The sequence below is a fragment of the Ambystoma mexicanum genome, chromosome 9, assembly GCF_040938575.1.
Source record: "Ambystoma mexicanum isolate Mex_15411 chromosome 9, UKY_AmexF1_1, whole genome shotgun sequence".
In the NCBI taxonomy this organism is placed as follows: Eukaryota; Metazoa; Chordata; class Amphibia; order Caudata; family Ambystomatidae; genus Ambystoma; species Ambystoma mexicanum.
This window is the reverse complement of record NC_090931.1, coordinates 296,543,529-296,563,688: the sequence shown is the minus strand read 5'-3', so window position 1 is coordinate 296,563,688 and position 20,160 is coordinate 296,543,529. Positions and strand designations below refer to the sequence as shown.

Sequence of the window (20,160 nt, the reverse complement as noted above, 5' to 3'; positions counted from 1 at the left end):
GGAACTAGACACTACCGTTCTAGTGCTGCCACAAATGCCCCGGAAGTGTTAGCTTTAACCTGCAACGTCACTGTGAAACCAATCTATCACAGTGTGATGCTATTCAAAGATGGCAGCGCCCTTATCCTTGCAGCTGGAGAGGCTCCTGAACCCTTTACCAAGTCTTGCGGACCCGGAGGACGAGCTTGACCACGGTAAGAGTGGTGGAATAGAGAGGGGCGTTCGTGCAAGATTCTATGTGAACGTGGGTGCAAGAAGATAAGTAGACAGCGGTGATATGTAAGCCGGAGCGTTTAATGTTGCACGGGGATAGGACTGTAACAGTCTGTATAATGGGCTTTTACGTTTTTAAGCGAATAACATAGGGGAGTCGAGCAAGGTTAGCACCTTTATTTCTATAAGTGATAGAGAGCACTTATGTAGGACAGTTTTTTAAGGAGCAAAGCAGGCATGCTGTCGAGGGATGTTGAAGGAGTCAAGTTGTTACATGTTGGCTGGTAAAAACAGAAGCAGGGGTCTGTATTTGGGAGAGACAATTATGTGAATATCATGTTGATAATTAATATATAGCACACGCTACAAACTGAAGGTTTTCTAGGTACTTAAAAGAAAGTTGTTTTGTGCCATGAGTGGATTGTGATCGTAGGAGTCTTTGCGGAAGGCATTAGATCGATCAGAGGGGCACTCTTTAATGAAATGGGCAGGTAAGGCGTGAGCATGCACAGGCACCTGTTTCATCAGATGTCTGTTTTTCAGACTGCAACAGCTGTCCCCTACTGGGAATCGGATGTTATTGATGATCCCATCTTCAAACTTAAAGAAGCATTGGCAATGCAGTTTGGGCGTTTGTCTAGGCTTTGGAAAGGCTCTTGCTAGACACTTCCGTGGTGGTATTAACTGGACATTAAAGGTAGCAGCTGCAAAAGGGTTTGAGTACTTGGGTGTCTAATAGCAGTGCCTGGTAGGTGCCTAATACTTATACACAAGCCAGAAATATTGCCTATGCATTTGAGTGTTTTTAACAGGACTTCGGAGAAGGACACGCATAGTGCTTATAAATAGAGTGGCTAAAGGCAGGCCTTTTTATGTTATTGTGCATTTGTACAGCGCCTTATATACAATTGGTATTATCTCCAAGCGCTGTGGATTGAACGCCCTAGGGACTGTAGTCCAGGTCAGTGTAGAGAGTAAGGAAGTAAATAGTAGCAGGATTACAGCTCCAATTAAGGCTTTGAAAAACACTGCCGGGCACTTCGAGTGCAAAGTTTGATGCTAAAGCTTGATTAAAGCACGCGCCAAGAGTTCCAATGAGGTGGTGTTTTTGGCAGGGTGGAGCAGGACCTGTGTGAAAAAAAGCTATAGGGATTAGCATGGTCATGGGTGATGAATGGGTGGGCAAATATCCAAACAGCATCTACAAGTTTTGTGCCCCTCCTTATCTGGCAATACTCCCTATGTGTGCTGTAATGCAATAGTTTTGGTTGGGCACTAGCGCCACCTAATTGCCCAAACTAAACAAAGCTGGATGTCGTTTTTGGGCTTGGCCATAACTTTATAGACCTCTGTCGCTCTCTGGAAACCAATTTGATCTGCAGAAAGACCATGACTACCATGCTTTCCCTAGTTTCATCACTGTAACCTGGATGTTTTTGCCAATTTGTGCCAATAAACCCACCTACTTGTTCAGGCACTTTAGAAGCAGAATTATAATATGAAATCCTATGTGGACAATGTGAGAGGGTTGTTGTGGCATGGAAAGTAGTGTTATAGGACTATATCAAGGGGCATACTAGATATAAACCTGTGGGAGGGAGCTATAGGGTATTGACTAGAGGAAGTTGTTGTACATACAGCACTGGGCCCCTTTACAGTGCAATATATATTTGAATCTGACTGAATTTTACCATTCTTTGTCTGAGTGATTTTCCAACATAGTTGCTTAATCGTTCCAGTTTGGGTATAAGAAAATGTATCCAGCAATTGGTGTCTGCATTCCAAGGATATAATCCTCCCGATTATAGGATCCCATATCTCAGCACACCTGCTCCACTCCCAATATACCCGACGTGGCCCATGCACCTGCTACACTCCCAATATACCCAACGTGGCCCTTCTAAATCCTGACCCATACCCTAATACTGAAGAGACCAAATGCTTGGGACTAACCCATATCCCGTCGACAGCATGAAGTTGCCATTAACCCTTACACGGCATCCTGCTACACTCATCACTTCTCAATTAACTGTAAGCGGAAGTTCCATGCCCACCGTTAGCCCACAGAGATTACAAATTGCACCCTCTCTCCCTCCAATTCTCACTCCATCCCGCCAAAGTACTTATTACCGAAATCACACCCCCACACCCAGACTGAGAACAATTCAAACCCCGAGCTCAGGAACAAATGGCCCACTTCTCCCCACTCAATCCCATGCTCGACCATCTTGAGAAATATTCGCCTCCCCACCCGCACACACCCTACCTTTAAAAATGGATCAATGCCTACCCGTCCCTTTACCTTTAGAAACCAATCTGTCCCCCAAGGAAGTCAGGATTTCTCCTCCCACAAGTATCAGCCTGTACCCGAGTATTGGAACGCCCTGGAGGTTGAAGAAACCCGGCTGAACCAACCCATGCACCACAATAAAACCAACACACAAGAACATTCCAAAACTAACATCAAGGACACTGCACAGATCGACTCTAAGACATACTTGAAAGGAGCACTCGTCAATGTTGGATATCTCCCTGCCCACTCCGTAGACATTGCAGACCTCATCAAGACTCATGGCCTAGACTTCTTAACAAGCAAGAAAGAAGAAGAAATGGGGTCACGGCAACCGTCCCAGTAGAAGGATCAAGCAGGGTAGATTGCTCTCAATCTAGGAGCTCAATGAGGAGATAGGCCAGGTCAAGGATAGTATAAAATCAATCAATCAATCTTTATTGTTCACATATCAAATTACATACACATAGTGCTGAATCCATGGTAAAACAGCATAAAAACAACCAAACAATGTTAAATGTCTACAATTCAAGTGCATAGTTATCTACTGATCATCCTGCAATACGGGATAAACATAAAGTGCATAGTGCAATTGCAATTTAGAAACATAATGCACAAGAAAAAAATCCAATTTTCAAGCCCTTCTCAAAACAATCTTAAGAAAACTAAACTCGCCCACAACAACGTCCCAGGGAACTCACTCACAGGCTCCTTGCTCACAAATTTGAATTCACACCGGTGTCAGCTACAGATGCTATTAAAATCATCAAAGAATTGAAACCATCAAGATGTCGAGGCGACTTCTGTCCAGTCATCTTGATCAAAGACTGCATTCATGAGCTAGCACCCTTCATCACCACCCTAATCAATAACTCCTTCGCTTCTAGCAAAGTGCTGGACAATCTAAAAGAAGCTTGGGTACTCCCACTGCTTAAAAACTGACTGTAGACCCTAACATCCCCACCAATTATTAACCCATCACCAATGTGCCTTTTCTCCTGAAAATACTAGACAGAGTAACCTACCTACAAATACACAAATTCCTGGAATCTAATACTAGGCCTCAGATAATCGGGCTTCTGTCCAGGCCACGGAACAGAAACAGCCCTCTTGGACCTTAAAATCCAAATGGACCAAATCGAGGACAAAGGGGGCCTAGCGGTTCTCCTATTACTAGATCTATCTGCAGCGTTCGACCTGGTTAACCATAAAATCCTTTGCCAACACCTGGAGCTAGCTGCTCAATTCTCACTTAAAGCTATTGAGTGGATCAAATCTTTCCTCTCCAATCGTACGGTGAGTCTTCTCTCCCTCCTCAGTGCCAACCCAGCCGCAGTCTCCTGTGGAGTGCCACAAGGCTCCCGCATTTCACCTGCATTATACAATGGGTTCACTGAGACTCTCTTCGACCAAATAGACAAACTGTGTGTCGCGTATACAAACTACACGGATGACACCCTAATACCCCTACCCGTCACTGGCTCGTATGACACAGACTCCAACAAACTAAACAAAATATACCTCACAATCCAAGCCTGGATGGTGCAGAACGAGTTATGTCTCAATGATGAGAAAACTGAATTACTCATCATTGGAAGCCTACATCAACCGAACAAACTACCCCCACCTTACAAATCCTTCAATGTTGACGGTAACATCATTAACATTACCAAGAGATAAAAATCTTAGGTGTGTAGATTGACTCTGCGCGGACCCCAAGGATGCAAGTTAACGCCATAGTCTCCTCAGCAGCCTACACTACAAAACTAATCGGGGCCAGCAGATTCTTCCTATCCTCGCACAGCACAAACACAGTCCAATAGAGCTACCTGATCCATGTATGCCAACCTAGTCACTACACCTAAATTTAGATGACAAAAAGCGGGAGGTTCCAGCTTTCCAGTGATTGCAGCCAAATATTGTAACTCCATGCCTCTGGTATCCCTCCTTGCGTCTCGTCCTATATGGCTTGATACTAGCATTAGCCAGTATGAAACTAACTATATGTATGTTTTGTCTAACCAATGAACCTCCTGTAACTTGTAGCTAAGAAAATATTTTGTTGGGCTGCCTTGCATGTAACCCTGAACTAAGCCTAGTCACATTTCTATGTAACAGCGCCTCGATGCCTTTGGGCTGCAGTGCGCTATACAAATCCAAATAAATAGCCTTGAGGACAGACTGTTCGCTCAAGATCGCAACTAACTCTAGACCAGAGCTTGCTCAGGTAATCACTACACCGACACCATTGTATGAACTGTGATTGCTATGCCTCACATTCCAGAATGTACTCGCCTGCACCATTGCGTTAAGTAACATCCTTAATCTGTGTAATGGACTACTGCTGCAATAGATATGTAAACAATGCAATGCTGTATAAGATTGTAACCTGTATTCTGCCACCTTTGTGATGTACCTGTCTATGTATGACTGTAACTATGATACAAACTCATTCTGTAACCAATCTCTTAAGCTAATGTGCCCAGATGCCTTTGGGCTTTGTGCGCTATATAAATAAATGGTGTGCTCGCCATCTTATTGGTGCCTCATGTAACTTAGGAACACCCAACATTTATTTGTATTCATTTATTGGGTATTTATAATGCGCATGTATGGCAAAATGGTGTTTGAAGGCGCATCAAGACAAGGGCGGGGAAGGTTCAGGTGAGGGAAAAAACAAAACAATAACGTTCCTACTAGGTCTTGAGACTTTCGGGTTGTGCAAGTGCAGTAACAGAAAGGAGGAGAGGGGAGGAGTGGGAATGAAGGACTGGGAGGACTAAAAGATGTTGCTTTCTTGTTGCAGCTTGTTTTTGTAAAAATGTATTACTCGATGGCCATTGTGTGCCAAGATAGCATATCCGGCAGCACTATTTTAAATGGTAACACAATATCCTCTTCTGTCTCTAAAATTGCCATTGATTATAACATCCAGGCCAGATTTTGTAGTCCACACAAACCTTATTGAAGTTACTTTATTTGGTTTTTAAAAGTAGTTAATGTTGCACACGAGTTTTGTAGATTAATCACAATGCTACTTTAGCAAAACAAATCTTGATGGTATGGTTGTTGCTATGCACGGAACAGCAAGCACAGGCAACACTCAGTTCAGTTTAAATCTGCCTGAGAATCCTTGTTGGTGCAAAAACCTAAGTCACTGTTGTGGCTTACTTTTGTAGCTCATTTTCGTAATCCGTTTACTTTCTTGCTGCCTTTTTATATAACCACTCAAAATAATGATTTTTTTTTTGTTACCATCCATCTGTGACTACAAATGTATACAATTCAATATTTTACACATGGCTCCAGGTAAACTGCAAACCGGTGTAGTTTACTGCTTAAAATCTGGCCAGTATTCCTAAAAGAGCACGTAGGGTGTAACGGGTACACATGGCCTGATCCATTATTCCACCTGCACTGCATTTGATCAGTCCAGTTTCATGTGTCACATCTTCTGCAAAGAGTTTCTCTACTTTTGTGCTGTCTAACAAGAAGCTGGCTTATCATACACTGTTCTTTTAATTTACAGGAATGGTTAGCTACAAAGAGTTTGTAGTTGGGATGGAAAAGAATACTTAAAAAAACAATTAAATATATGACATGGGCCAGTCGGAATGAGAACTCCACTTTCGCTCTCTAAAAACATTTATTAAATTGTTTCAGAAATGGGAAGTAACTTACTCTTACCTGAAATTCTTAACCTGCAAATCTGCTCTCACCCTTGAAATGTTTAAAGAAAAAAAAAAAAAAAAGAAAATACATCTTTTACTCTGATATACATTGTCATGGTTTCATTTCAGCAAATACCGGTATGTTTGATTTGATGCACACTCTGTTTTTGATTCTTAATTCGTTTTGTGATGCAAAAGAGATTGAGTGATTCCTTTTCATACTCTCTAACCTCACACGAATATCATGGGTTTTTAGTTGATCCAGTCGTTCGTCTCACTGAAATATTAACTAACATAACTTTTTAATTCTTGAGCTTCATCCTTGATGTTGTTATTCTTCCTTTTTGTTGTAATGTATAGTCGTCACATTTAATCATTGCATTCCAGTCTCTTCTGATTTTATAACGATGTTTACTCTTACCTTATTGGTTGCAAATGTGCATACCTCACATGTCTTGTGTTTTAAACCTGTGTGTATCTTCCTCATAAGACCTAACTATATAGCTGTTTCTCATGCCAGAAAAGTCGAGTATCAGTCACACTGCTTAACTATGTGGATTTTGCTTCTTTAAGGTTATTCTGAAACTTTTTCTTTCTTGAAGTCCTCTTATTTTTTTTTTTTGCAACAGTTTAGCGTTATCTAGTGACATTGAGCATTGTTATCATAGTGTATTGCATTTGTCTTTTTCTGTGGAACGTTTTGTACACCTTTCCTTACTGTTATGCGATTTATTATTCAGATTCTTATGAGACATTTCTTTTTATTTCAAGTCTTGAGAAGAGCCGGCGCAGTGACTTAAGTTACTGACTTTGTAACCTAGTGGCCTGAGCTCTAATGCAGCTCAGACAATTCCTCAAGTGCAAATTGGGGTACTTTCTCGGTATGTCGCTTTATATCCCTGTTCCTCAAACTTTCTACAAATACATGGTGCACTATAAGTAGTTAAAACTAGTTTAGTGCCTAGAACTGTCCTAAATGTGATGTTTGTGCAATGAGGGTAATGTACACTTCTTATTCAACACTACTTGTGACTTTATTTCCTCACTTAGTTGATTTTTGGTAACTTTATTTGGAAAACAATTGCTGTTTATTTTAAGATGAAATACATTGAAATCGGACATTTAGTCTTTTATCATAACGTTTATACTTCAACTTAATTCTTTAAGTGTACTTTTAGTAGTAGCTATCTTCTCTAATAAACTTGGCATAGTACTCGACAAGTCCCAAGAATGAGGATTCCTCAACCTTGGATTTGGGATTCGGCATATCTTCAATTCTTTCCACAGCACAGGCTTTGGGCTTCACACCCTCTCCTGACAATTTATACCCAAGATACTCGACATCCTTTTTTTTTTTTTCTTTCTTCTTCCTGAAACCACATTTATCCAAAGTCAAAGTGAGTCCTGCCTCTCCTCCAAAACACTAAGCAACCTCCTATCGCGACTCACTAAATCCTGACCCCATATCAAGATGTCATCCTGGTAAAACTTCACTCCTGACAAACCACCAAGTAAGAAATGTATAACTCTCTGGAACACATTCGTAGCGGACACCAAGCCAAACTGCATCCGCACACATCTGAACATCCCAACGTGGGTAATGAACGTTGTGAGATCACGCAAGACCGGGTGTAATGGTATTTGGTGGTAAGCGGACTTCAAACCTCCACTGTAATATTCTTTTCACTGCACTTGCACGCTTTGAACACTCGCAAGTCATAGTAGGTTCACTTTTTATCCTCCACTGTACTATTGTTTTCAATACCATGTTCCCTCCTTGTTGTCATGTGGGCGCTTTGAAATGGATTTGACTTACTGTAGAAATGCCTTACAAATGCACAATCAATACATAAAATAAAACAAGCAGAGAAAACACCTTGGCACCATACGGCTCCGATATAAGCTCATTGATCTTGGGTAATGGAAACCTTTCCGCAATCACACACCTGCAAGTCCTTTAAGATCAAAACACAACCTGACAACCCTGTTGCCCTTGAGTGCTACGACAATGGGACTAACCCATTCCAACACTTCAGTGGGTTCTATAACTCCTGCCTTCGTCATACGCTCAAGTTAAACCCCCACCTCCTTTCACCAGGCCAATGGAACTGGCCTGATCTTAGATACTATAGAAGAAGATCCATGCCTAAGTGTGATTTTGTGCATAAACTTGAACAAACAACCTACCTTGTCTTGAAAGATATGAGGTGCCTACGTGGAAATGTCTTCACAACTTTCACCCAACTCATTCTCCTTGGTGCACATATTGATTACACCCTTACGATTGACAACAGTCATATACACTAGTTGACTGGCATTGGGATCACGTTTCATTCCTAGGGCAGCTTGACGGCTCCAAGAGAGTAAATCTCCAGCCACGTTTGTTACATATACCTTCACATCAGCCAATTTTCCTTGGAATTCCAAACTTGCTTGTATTTGCCCAATTATGTGGATGGGGTTCTCCCCATAAGCATTCGCTTTGACAGATGCTTCCTTGTGAACACATTTCTGAAAAACATTCTCCCATGTATGTTCACCTCTGAGGTTGTAGTCAGCCACACTGTCAACCAACATAAGAACTTCTTTCCCTTTAACCTTAACCAATGACATTGGCGTCTCCAATTTCACTCCAGTAATTGCATTTATCAACTGAATGGCTTGCACTCCGCCTACAAATTCACTATCTGCATTGTCCTCATCACCCTCATTTTCATGCACTCTTCCCCCAGTGGACCCCATGCTGATGCATTTGGCCAAGTGGCCTTGTGTTCCGTATAGCTGACATTCCATATACAGAGCTGAACATTCTCTTGAGTTGGCAAAATGTTGCAAACTCCCACATAAAAAATATCTTTTCTGCAGTGAATCGCGAGTATCTTTTCTTCGAACATCATCTTCACACCCATCGCTCCAAAACTCAGAATATTTTTTCCTCTCTCTGAAATGGTTTCGGCTTCCTAGTATCAGCAACTCTCAAGTCACTGAGCTTCTTGTTCTGTCTGCCACTCCTCCCTGCAGAAATGGCACTGACCCCAGCAGGATTCTTTTCAAGGCTGACTCTCTGTCTCTGCACGAAGCTGTTTGATGCACTGTGCTGTATGCTCCACCTGATTGGCAATCACCAAGTTGGGGTCTAATTCTTTCCACAACTCCTCCCTAATGCGATGATCCGTAAATGTTATCATTAATTGATCACAAATATGTTCGTTGTGGCAGTGTCCAAAGCGACATTTTATTACAAGCCCACAAAGTGCAGTGACAAAGTCCTCGATCATCTCTCCATTCTTTTGTTCTCTTGTCCCAAAGTGGTACCTGGCTAGGCTTTTGTTCTCTTTCACCTCGTAATGCTTGTCAAGTTTAGCAATGCTTATGTCAAAGCTGTTCCATAATGTAACATCCGGTGGTTGCGTGGGCTCTGGAAGCCTCTTGAAGACATCTTGTCCCGCGCTACCTAAACAATGATAAAGAATGGCATCCTTTCTCTCTGTAGAATAATTTGGCCCATAGACTGCTAATACAAATTTGAAGAAGTGTTCTTTCCTCTCTCCACTTGATGAGAGGTTCTCGAGGCTGTATGAGAAAGAACACAGGCGCGGGTATACTGGCCATGATAACCTTACATTTGTGTTCCACAAAAGTAAATCTCCCTTGTTCTTGGTTTTAAGTACTTCTTTCATGCAATTCTTCCAGATTCCTCCTATGAAAACGGATGCTGCAAATGGTTCAACAACGTAAAGTTGCTTCCAGCAAGTCAAGCGCAGGGAGCGGTAACTCTGTGCTCTCAGCTCTGTTTCATTTAGTTCGCTTGGGACTGCCGATGAGTTGCCTTGGTAACCTGAGGTCACTAAGATGCCGATGCACATAGCGCATCACCCAAATGTTCTTTACTCTCGAGTGGACTTCGAGCCCAAGCCAAATCGGGGCCTCTCTATTCTCCCAGCAGGTTGATGCAGGGGTTTGGCGTGGTGATACGGTGATCCTCGCTGCGCATCTCACCTTGGGGGAAGCAATACTTGCCTCTCCCCCAACGGAATGACGTTTTCCTCTGCACACCCTCACTCCTGAAGGATCTCTTTTGCACCCGACAGAGATGTGAAAGCATCCTCGTTTGTGGAACCAGCCGGTCCGGCACTTCAGCATTGTTTTGGATCCACTGTGTGCTCGATTTAGCAGTTGCACACGCAGATTGTCGCTGTTCCCCTACTCTGCTGCAGCCACGGAGAACAGCCTTCTGGACAGTGAAATGATTCACACCATGTCGGTTAAATCTCTGCAGTGAATTCTTAATTCAGAAAGCTGGTGCTCATGCATGGCTGCAGCCATCTGCCTCAAGATATCTTTCAAACTGCTGCTGAAGGATTCTTGCAGTAAACATAACAAATCTAGAACCTTATGAGATTCGAATGTATAACATGACATGACACAGGAGAAAGATGTGGGAGAAAGGAGCTGGACGCCCCAAGGCCACAAGGTAAGAGGAATGTAAGCAGTAAGTTGCAACACCCCCAACTGCAGACCTGTGCCAAATATCTCCTGCAATCACGTTCTTACGATTAACCAAAACTCCTCCACAGCAGGGCATAACCACCAAATCTGGTCCCAATCTGCTTGCACTTCACATGCACCCACAAATAGCCTCACAGTGTTGGGGAGTATTTTCTGCATCCTAGCTGGTGTATAGTGCCATTGAATCAACACCATGTACCACATTGCTCTAAGTTAAATAGCCCTTGTAAGCCTAGGTATATTCCTCCACTAGAAGGTCTGGTGTTTTCGGGGAAGGTTCTGCCCAGTGTTGTTTCCCACATGGCATGGCTAATGTGAGCTGGGGCCTCCTTCTGTGAAAAGCTGGTTTATTAGATAAATCTATAAGCTGCCTGCATCCTGCCTCTCCCCAATGCTTAATTGCTTCATGTTCCAACCCTGGGGCAAATTGTGGGTTAAGATGAATGGGACTGAAAGGCGATGGGACTGAAGCAATCCAATATTTCTCGATCAGTGTGTCCCTTGTATCTTCCACCAACCTCGTGATTCTAAATAAGATGCACGCTGCCAGTTTTGTGGTTTCTGTGTAGTCATAGAACTTCACTCAGTGGGAACCCCTCCATCACCCTGTCCATGCTTTGCTCTTCCCGTATATGGGCCGCCTCATAGTAAGTTCTAAAGCTGGGAAGCGATAATCCTTCCTTGGATCTAGGAGCCGCTGTAGTCCTGAGGGACAATATAGGCTTCTTTTTATTCCACACAAATGATTAAATAAGTTTATTCAATTGTCTGAAAAATAAAGCCGGCAAAGGTATGGGAAGAGCCTGATAAACATATAACACCCTAGGCAAAACCACTATTGTAATAGTAACAATCCTTCCCAAACAGAATATTGAGAGTGGGCCCCATCTGGACAAATCCCCCTTCACCCTGCTCAAAGGTGGTACATAGTTAGCCATGTACAGTATCTCAAGTGTCTTTATTAGGGTTATGGCCAAATATGTAATACCTTCAGCCTGCCACTTAAAGGGAGACAAGGCCTTGGCTTGACTTGGAGCTCCCCGCCCCCGGATGGAAAGATTGAGAATGTTGGAATTGCTGAGATTTAGCCTCAGCCCCTATTCGTTAATGAGTGAAGAATTTCTTGAAGGACTTAGTCCATTAGGAATGCTTGAGGGTTTCCCGTTGTTACAACAGGTTTCTTTTCTAATATTTTCTGGGCGATAAGACCTGTACAGGGCCAGATCCTTATTGGTCTTGGGAAACAGCATCACCTTTGCATCATTCATGGAAGTGGTTATCTTCCCCCGACGCTTGGAAAGAGTTAAATGACCTGGTTAATTCGAGCACTAAGAAGGAGCAGAAAGATTTAGTAACAACAACACTGGGAAACCATCCAGTCCAGCATATTTATTGATAGGAAGTTTCTTTAAGACCTCAAAGATCTCTTCCTGCTTGATATCTGCACCCAGAAGTTCCCTCTCTAATGGGGATACTTTTGGTAGAGGCAGCTCTTTAAGGTAGTCAATCTCTGGAGAACCAGGAGGGGAATGTGTGCAGTATAAAAACATTTAACTTTATCTTCTGTATTCCTAGAAGCCACCTGATCCCTTATCATTCTTGCTAGAAGTCTACCCGCTTTGTTGGCTTTTAGATAACAACATTTTTGTTTAGCTTAAAGTAGTATAAAGTAATGCTTTCTCAGCCCATCTAGTACGCAATATCTCGAGTTTTCCTCTAGTATTTTTATATGCCCTCAGATTAGCTCTCGTGGGTTTTTCCTACAGTGCCTGCATGTTAAGTCTCAATTCTTCCTCCAGATCTAATTCCAGTTGTTTCACTCTTTTATCGCTACTTGCTTTCATGGCAATTAACTCTCCCCTCATAACCGCCTTAAAGGCGTCCCAAGTAACACTTTCAAAGGTGACGGAGGATGGGTTATTTTTCAAAATATTCTCAATTTCTATCCCCTATGGATGTTGCATCGACCATGTCCTTTACCAATTCCATTGGGAAGCGCCACCTCCACAGCTTATGTTTTGGTCACTGGAATCCACAGGGAGACCACAATTTTGGCATGACCAGAGAGAGATGTCGTTCCCAGCTCGATCCCCTTTACCCACCCCATCAATTGTATTGACACTCGTACATAATTGATTTCAAGAGTTTGTGCCATGTACATGTGAGCAAAAAGTTAACCCCTTCTCTTTTGAACAAATAACCCTCCATGTGTCAATGAGTTTCAGTCGGTCGATGCACTGTTTTAGGACCTTGAGCGGTGCATTACTCCCCTGCGCATTGTACTGGCTTCTATCCATCTTTGGGGACCAAGCTAAATTGAAATCTCCAACTTGTATGGTGTCACCAGTGGAGAACTCCTCCAGTTGGCCACAACCTCTCGAAGGAAGCCATCCAGACCCATATTAGGGGTGTATACATTTGCTATCGTGAAATTGTGTTTCCCAATTTTACATTGATGAAAAGATAGTGTCCCTCCTTGTCTTCCCTCACCCCCTGAACTGCTACGTTGAGTGTATTGTTAAATGATAAGAGTACTCCACAGATTTTGTCGGGGGGACTTAGCATGGTAAAGGTGTGAATAACCCCTAAGTCTCACCTTGTTCCTATCTTGCAAATATGAGTTCCCTCCAGCGACTATCGTTGCCCTTTCATTATGCAGAAAGGGGTCTACCTTTCAGAGGGGAGTCGGGAGCCCAGATATTTTGTGTCAAGATCTTGAATTACCTAAATGATGTTCTGGTTGTTCGGGATAAACAAAGTGCATAGTGCAATTGCAATTTAGAAACATAATGCACAAGAAAAAAATCCAATTTTCAAGCCCTTCTCAAAACAATCTTAAGAAAACTAAACTCGCCCACAACAACGTCCCAGGGAACTCACTCACAGCCTCCTTGCTCACAAATTTGAATTCACACCGGTGTCAGCTACAGATGCTATTAAAATCATCAAAGAATTGAAACCATCAAGATGTCGAGGCGACTTCTGTCCAGTCATCTTGATCAAAGACTGCATTCATGAGCTAGCACCCTTCATCACCACCCTAATCAATAACTCCTTCGCTTCTAGCAAAGTGCTGGACAATCTAAAAGAAGCTTGGGTACTCCCACTGCTTTAAAACTGACTGTAGACCCTAACATCCCCACCAATTATCAACCCATCACCAATGTGCCTTTTCTCCTGAAAATACTAGACAGAGTAACCTACCTACAAATACACAAATTCCTGGAATCTAATACTAGGCCTCAGATAATCGGGCTTCTGTCCAGGCCACGGAACAGAAACAGCCCTCTTGGACCTTAAAATCCAAATGGACCAAATCGAGGACAAAGGGGGCCTAGCGGTTCTCCTATTACTAGATCTATCTGCAGCGTTCGACCTGGTTAACCATAAAATCCTTTGCCAACACCTGGAGCTAGCTGCTCAATTCTCACTTAAAGCTATTGAGTGGATCAAATCTTTCCTCTCCAATCGTACGGTGAGTCTTCTCTCCCTCCTCAGTGCCAACCCAGCCGCAGTCTCCTGTGGAGTGCCAAAAGGCTCCCGCATTTCACCTGCATTATACAATGGGTTCACTGAGACTCTCTTCGACCAAATAGACAAACTGTGTGTCACGTATACAAACTACACGGATGACACCCTAATACCCCTACCCGTCACTGGCTCGTATGACACAGACTCCAACATACTAAACAAAATATACCTCACAATCCAAGCCTGGATGGTGCAGAACGAGTTATGTCTCAATGATGAGAAAACTGAATTACTCATCATTGGAAGCCTACATCAACCGAACAAACTACCCCCACCTTACAAATCCTTCAATGTTGACGGTAACATCATTAACATTACCAAGAGATAAAAATCTTAGGTGTGTAGATTGACTCTGCGCGGACCCCAAGGATGCAAGTTAACGCCATAGTCTCCTCAGCAGCCTACACTACAAAACTAATCAGGGCCAGCAGATTCTTCCTATCCTCGCACAACACAAACACAGTCCAATAGACCTACCCGATCCATGTATGCCAACCTAGTCACTACACCTAAATTTAGATGACAAAAAGCGGGAGGTTCCAGCTTTCCAGTGATTGCAGCCAAATATTGTAACTCCATGCCCCTCCTATGCCTCTGGTATCCCTCCTTGCGTCTCGTCCTATATGGCTTGATACTAGCATTAGCCAGTATGAAACTAACTATATGTATGTTTTGTCTAACCAATGAACCTCCTGTAACTTGTAGCTAAGAAAATATTTTGTTGGGCTGCCTTGCATGTAACCCTGAACTAAGCCTAGTCACATTTCTATGTAACAGCGCCTCGATGCCTTTGGGCTGCAGTGCGCTATACAAATCCAAATAAATAGCCTTGAGGACAGACTGTTCGCTCAAGATCGCAACTAACTCTAGACCAGAGCTTGCTCAGGTAATCACTACACCGACACCATTGTATGAACTGTGATTGCTATGCCTCACATTCCAGAATGTACTCGCCTGCACCATTGCGTTAAGTAACATCCTTAATCTGTGTAATGGACTACTGCTGCAATAGATATGTAAACAATGCAATGCTGTATAAGATTGTAACCTGTATTCTGCCACCTTTGTGATGTACCTGTCTATGTATGACTGTAACTATGATACAAACTCATTCTGTAACCAATCTCTTAAGCTAATGTGCCCAGATGCCTTTGGGCTTTGTGTGCTATATAAATAAATGGTGTGCTCGCCATCTTATTGGTGCCTCATGTAACTTAGGAACACCCAACATTTATTTTTATTCATTTATTGGGTATTTATAATGCGCGTGTATGGCAAAATGGTGTTTGAAGGCGCATCAAGACAAGGGCGGGGAAGGTTCAGGTGAGGGAAAAAACAAAACAATAACGTTCCTACTAGGTCTTGAGACTTTCGGGTTGTGCAAGTGCAGTAACAGAAAGGAGGAGAGGGGAGGAGTGGGAATGAAGGACTGGGAGGACTAAAAGATGTTGCTTTCTTGTTGCAGCTTGTTTTTGTAAAAATGTATTACTCGATGGCCATTGTGTGCCAAGATAGCATATCCGACAGCACTATTTTAAATGGTAACACAATATCCTCTTCTGTCTCTAAAATTGCCAATGATTATAACATCCAGGCCAGATTTTGTAGTCCACACAAACCTTATTGAAGTTACTTTATTTAGTTTTTAAAAGTAGTTAATGTTGCACACGAGTTTTGTAGATTAATCACAATGCTACTTTAGCAAAACAAATCTTGATGGTATGGTTGTTGCTATGCACGGAACAGCAAGCACAGGCAACACTCAGTTCAGTTTAAATCTGCCTGAGAATCCTTGTTGGTGCAAAAACCTAAGTCACTGTTGTGGCTTACTTTTGTAGCTCATTTTCGTAATCCGTTTACTTTCTTGCTGCCTTTTTTATATAACCACTCAAAATAATGATTTTTTTTTTTTGTTTTTGTTACCATCCATCTGTGACTACAAATGCATACAATTCAATATTTTACACATGGCTCCAGGTAAACTGCAAACCGGTGTAGTTTACTGCTTAAAATCTGGCCAGTATTCCTAAAAGAGCACGTAGGGTGTAACGGGTACACATGGCCTGATCCATTATTCCACCTGCACTGCATTTGATCAGTCCAGTTTCATGTGTCACATCTTCTGCAAAGAGTTTCTCTACTTTTGTGCTGTCTAACAAGAAGCTGGCTTATCATACACTGTTCTTTTAATTTACAGGAATTGTTAGCTACAAAGAGTTTGTAGTTGGGATGGAAAAGAATACTTAAAAAAACAATTAAATATGACATGGGCCAGTCGGAATGAGAACTCCACTTTCGCTCTCTAAAAACATTTATTAAATTGTTTCACAAATGGGAAGTAACTTACTCTTACCTGAAATTCTTAACCTGCAAATCTGCTCTCACCCTTGAAATGTTTAAAGAAAAAAAATAAATAAAAGAAAATACATCTTTTACTCTGATATACATTGTCATAGTTTCATTTCAGCAAATACCGGTATGTTTGATTTGATGCACACTCTGTTTTTGATTCTTAATTCGTTTTGTGATGCAAAAGAGATTGAGTGATTCCTTTTCATACTCTCTAACCTCACACGAATATCATGGGTTTTTAGTTGATCCAGTCGTTCGTCTCACTGAAATATTAACTAACATAACTTTTTAATTCTTGAGCTTCATCCTTGATGTTGTTATTCTTCCTTTTTGTTGTAATGTATAGTCGTCACATTTAATCATTGCATTCCAGTCTCTTCTGATTTTATAACGATGTTTACTCTTACCTTATTGGTTGCAAATGTGCATACCTCACATCTCTTGTGTTTTTAAACCTGTGTGTATCTTCCTCATAAGACCTAACTATATAGCTGTTTCTCATGCCAGAAAAGTCGAGTATCAGTCACACTGCTTAACTATGTGGATTTTGCTTCTTTAAGGTTATTCTGAAACTTTTTCTTTCTTGAAGTCCTCTTATTTTTTTTTTGCAACAGTTTAGCGTTATCTAGTGACATTGAGCATTGTTATCATAGTGTATTGCATTTGTCTTTTTCTGTGGAACGTTTTGTACACCTTTCCTTACTGTTATGTGATTTATTATTCAGATTCTTATGAGACATTTCTTTTTATTTCAAGTCTTGAGAAGAGCCGGCGCAGTGACTTAAGTTACTGACTTTGTAACCTAGTGGCCTGAGCTCTAATGCAGCTCAGACAATTCCTCAAGTGCAAATTGGGGTACTTTCTCGGTATGTCGCTTTATATCCCTGTTCCTCAAACTTTCTACAAATACATGGTGCACTATAAGTAGTTAAAACTAGTTTAGTGCCTAGAACTGTCTTAAATGTGATGTTTGTGCAATGAGGGTAATGTACACTTCTTATTCAACACTACTTGTGACTTTATTTCCTCACTTAGTTGATTTTTGGTAACTTTATTTGGAAAACAATTGCTGTTTATTTTAAGATGAAATACATTGAAATCGGACATTTACAGGCCGATTCATGGAATAATTAGCGCGGCGCAAGTGGGCAAAAACGTGCGAATCGCAGTGGAATAGCGAAAATCGCAGTGCAATTGCGAAAATCGCACGAAAAGCAGCGCACGTCGATTCATGGAAGGCCGTGCGCGAGAAAACCAGCGGATGTGCGATAAAAAAGTGTGCGGCGCACGTTGGCGCACAGGCCATCTAACAGCGTGCGCCAGGTCACAGCGAAAATCGCACAGGCCACAGCGAAATTCGCACATAGCGCGGCGCACGCAACAAAAGTAGGCGTAACACGGGCGTAACACTCGGAATGGGGAACAACTTGCCAAAACGTGGGCGTCACGGGGGAAGTACAGGGCACAAGTGCGCGGAACGCCCACACGCTCGCCTAAAACACGTATTCATGGAATAGAATAGGGCAAAAAAGCGCACGCTCAAACCAGCGCACAGGCACAAACACGACCGCCACAAGAAAGCAGGCGGTAGCGTCTCTGCGGCTGTAAGAAATGTGCGCCAACAAATAGCACCTATATACTGCCATGATGAATGTCCCATACTGTGGCCCTCCAGGAAAAATGACGTGCAAAGGGGTACCCACAAACACGGACACCCGCTGACAAAAAATACGTGTGCGTGTATACCGGGGTGCGCGGGAAGTCTAACACGCGATTTCAGCAGGGTACGTGCATCACAGGGGTTCGCGTGAAGTTCCTCACGCGATCGGGCCTGGGGGAGCGTGCTACGTGTATTTCAGGGGTTCGCGTGAAGTTTCACACGCGATCGGGCCTGGGGGAGCGGGCTACGTGTATTACAGGGGTTCGCGTGAAGTTCCTCACGCGATCGGGCCTGGGGGAGTGGGCTACGTGTATTACAGGGGTTCGCGTGAAGTTCCTCACGCGATCGGGCCTGGGGGAGCGTGCTACGTGTATTTCAGGGGTTCGCGTGAAGTTCCTCACGCGATCGGGCCTGGGGGAGCGGGCTACGTGTATTTCAGGGGTTCGCGTGAAGTTCCTCACGCGATCGGGCCTGGGGGAGCGGGCTACGTGTATTACAGGGGTTCGCGTGAAGTTCCTCACGCGATCGGGCCTGGGGTAGCGGGCTACGTGTATTACAGGGGTTCGTGTGAAGTTCCTCACGCGATCGGGCCTGGGGGAGCGGGCTACGTGTATTCCAGGGGTGCGCGTGAAGTTCCACACGCGAATAGCCTGGGCGCGTGTATTTCAGGGGTGCGCGGGAAGTTCCACACGCGAATAGCCTGGGGGCGCGTGTATTCCAGGGGTGCGCGGGAAGTTCCACACGCGAATAGCCTGGGCGCGTGTATTTCAGGGGTGCGCGGGAAGTTCCACACGCGAATAGCCTGGGCGCGTGTATTTCAGGGGTGCGCGGGAAGTTCCACACGCGAATAGCCTGGGCGCGTGTATTTCAGGGGTGCGCGGGAAGTTCCACACGCGAATAGCCTGGGCGCGTGTATTTCAGGGGTGCGCGGGAAGTTCCACACGCGAATAGCCTGGGGGCGCGTGTATTTCAGGGGTGCGCGGGAAGTTCCACACGCGAATAGCTTGGGCGCGTGTATTTCAGGGGTGCGCGGGAAGTTCCACACGCGAATAGCCTGGGCGCGTGCATTTCAGGGGTGCGCGGGAAGTTCCACACGCGAATAGCCTGGGCGCGTGTATTTCAGGGGTGCGCGGGAAGTTCCACACGCGAATAGCCTGGGCGCGTGTATTTCAGGGGTGCGCGGGAAGTTCCACACGCGAATAGCCTGGGCGCGTGTATTTCAGGGGTGCGCGGGAAGTTCCACACGCGAATAGCCTGGGGGCGCGTGTATTTCAGGGGTGCGCGGGAAGTTCCACACGCGAATAGCCTGGGCGCGTGTATTTCAGGGGTGCGCGGGAAGTTCCACACGCGAATAGCCGGGGCGCGTGTATTTCAGGGGTGCGCGGGAAGTTCCACATGTGATTTGACAGTGTGGGTCCTCCCAGGTGTACCCTGTACACCCTCCACGGCCCCTGCAGGCAGCCCACACCACAGGGGACTACCCTGCATCCCTGGTCATGTCCCGCAGGCAGCCCACCCACCATGGGCATGCCCCCCAGCAAAGGCACATGTCTCCTTGAACTAATGAACACCAACTCATGTCCCCTTGCACCCCCACCCCCCAGCACTGTGGGGCACCTGCCAGCAGGCCCCCACCCATGTCCAACTCATGTCCCCCACCACCCCCACCCCCCAGCACTGTGGGGCACCTGCCAGCAGGCCCCCACCCATGTCCAACTCATGTCCCCCACCACCCCCACCCCCCAGCCACCAGGGTCACCCTCCACCAGGCCCCCACTCATGTCTCCCACCACCCCCAAACCCCAGCAGTGCAGGGTCACCCTCCACCAGGCCCCCACTCATGTCTCCCACCACCCCCACCCCCCAGCCACCAGGGGCACCCTCCACCAGGCCCCCACTCATGTCTCCCACCACCCCCACCCCCCAGCCACCAG

At 44.3% G+C, this 20,160-nt stretch overlaps 1 protein-coding gene across 1 annotated transcript in view; it reads left to right on the top strand.

Moving 5' to 3' along the window:
- The first annotated feature begins 13 nt into the window (after positions 1-13).
- AATF (apoptosis antagonizing transcription factor) overlaps positions 14-20,160 on the top strand; it is an 813,649-nt gene continuing 793,502 nt past the window's right edge. The window contains exon 1 of the mRNA XM_069614687.1: positions 14-194. Within this exon, the coding sequence (XP_069470788.1) occupies positions 110-194 (85 nt within the window). The 5' untranslated portion in view covers positions 14-109. The remainder of the gene's footprint in view (positions 195-20,160) is intronic.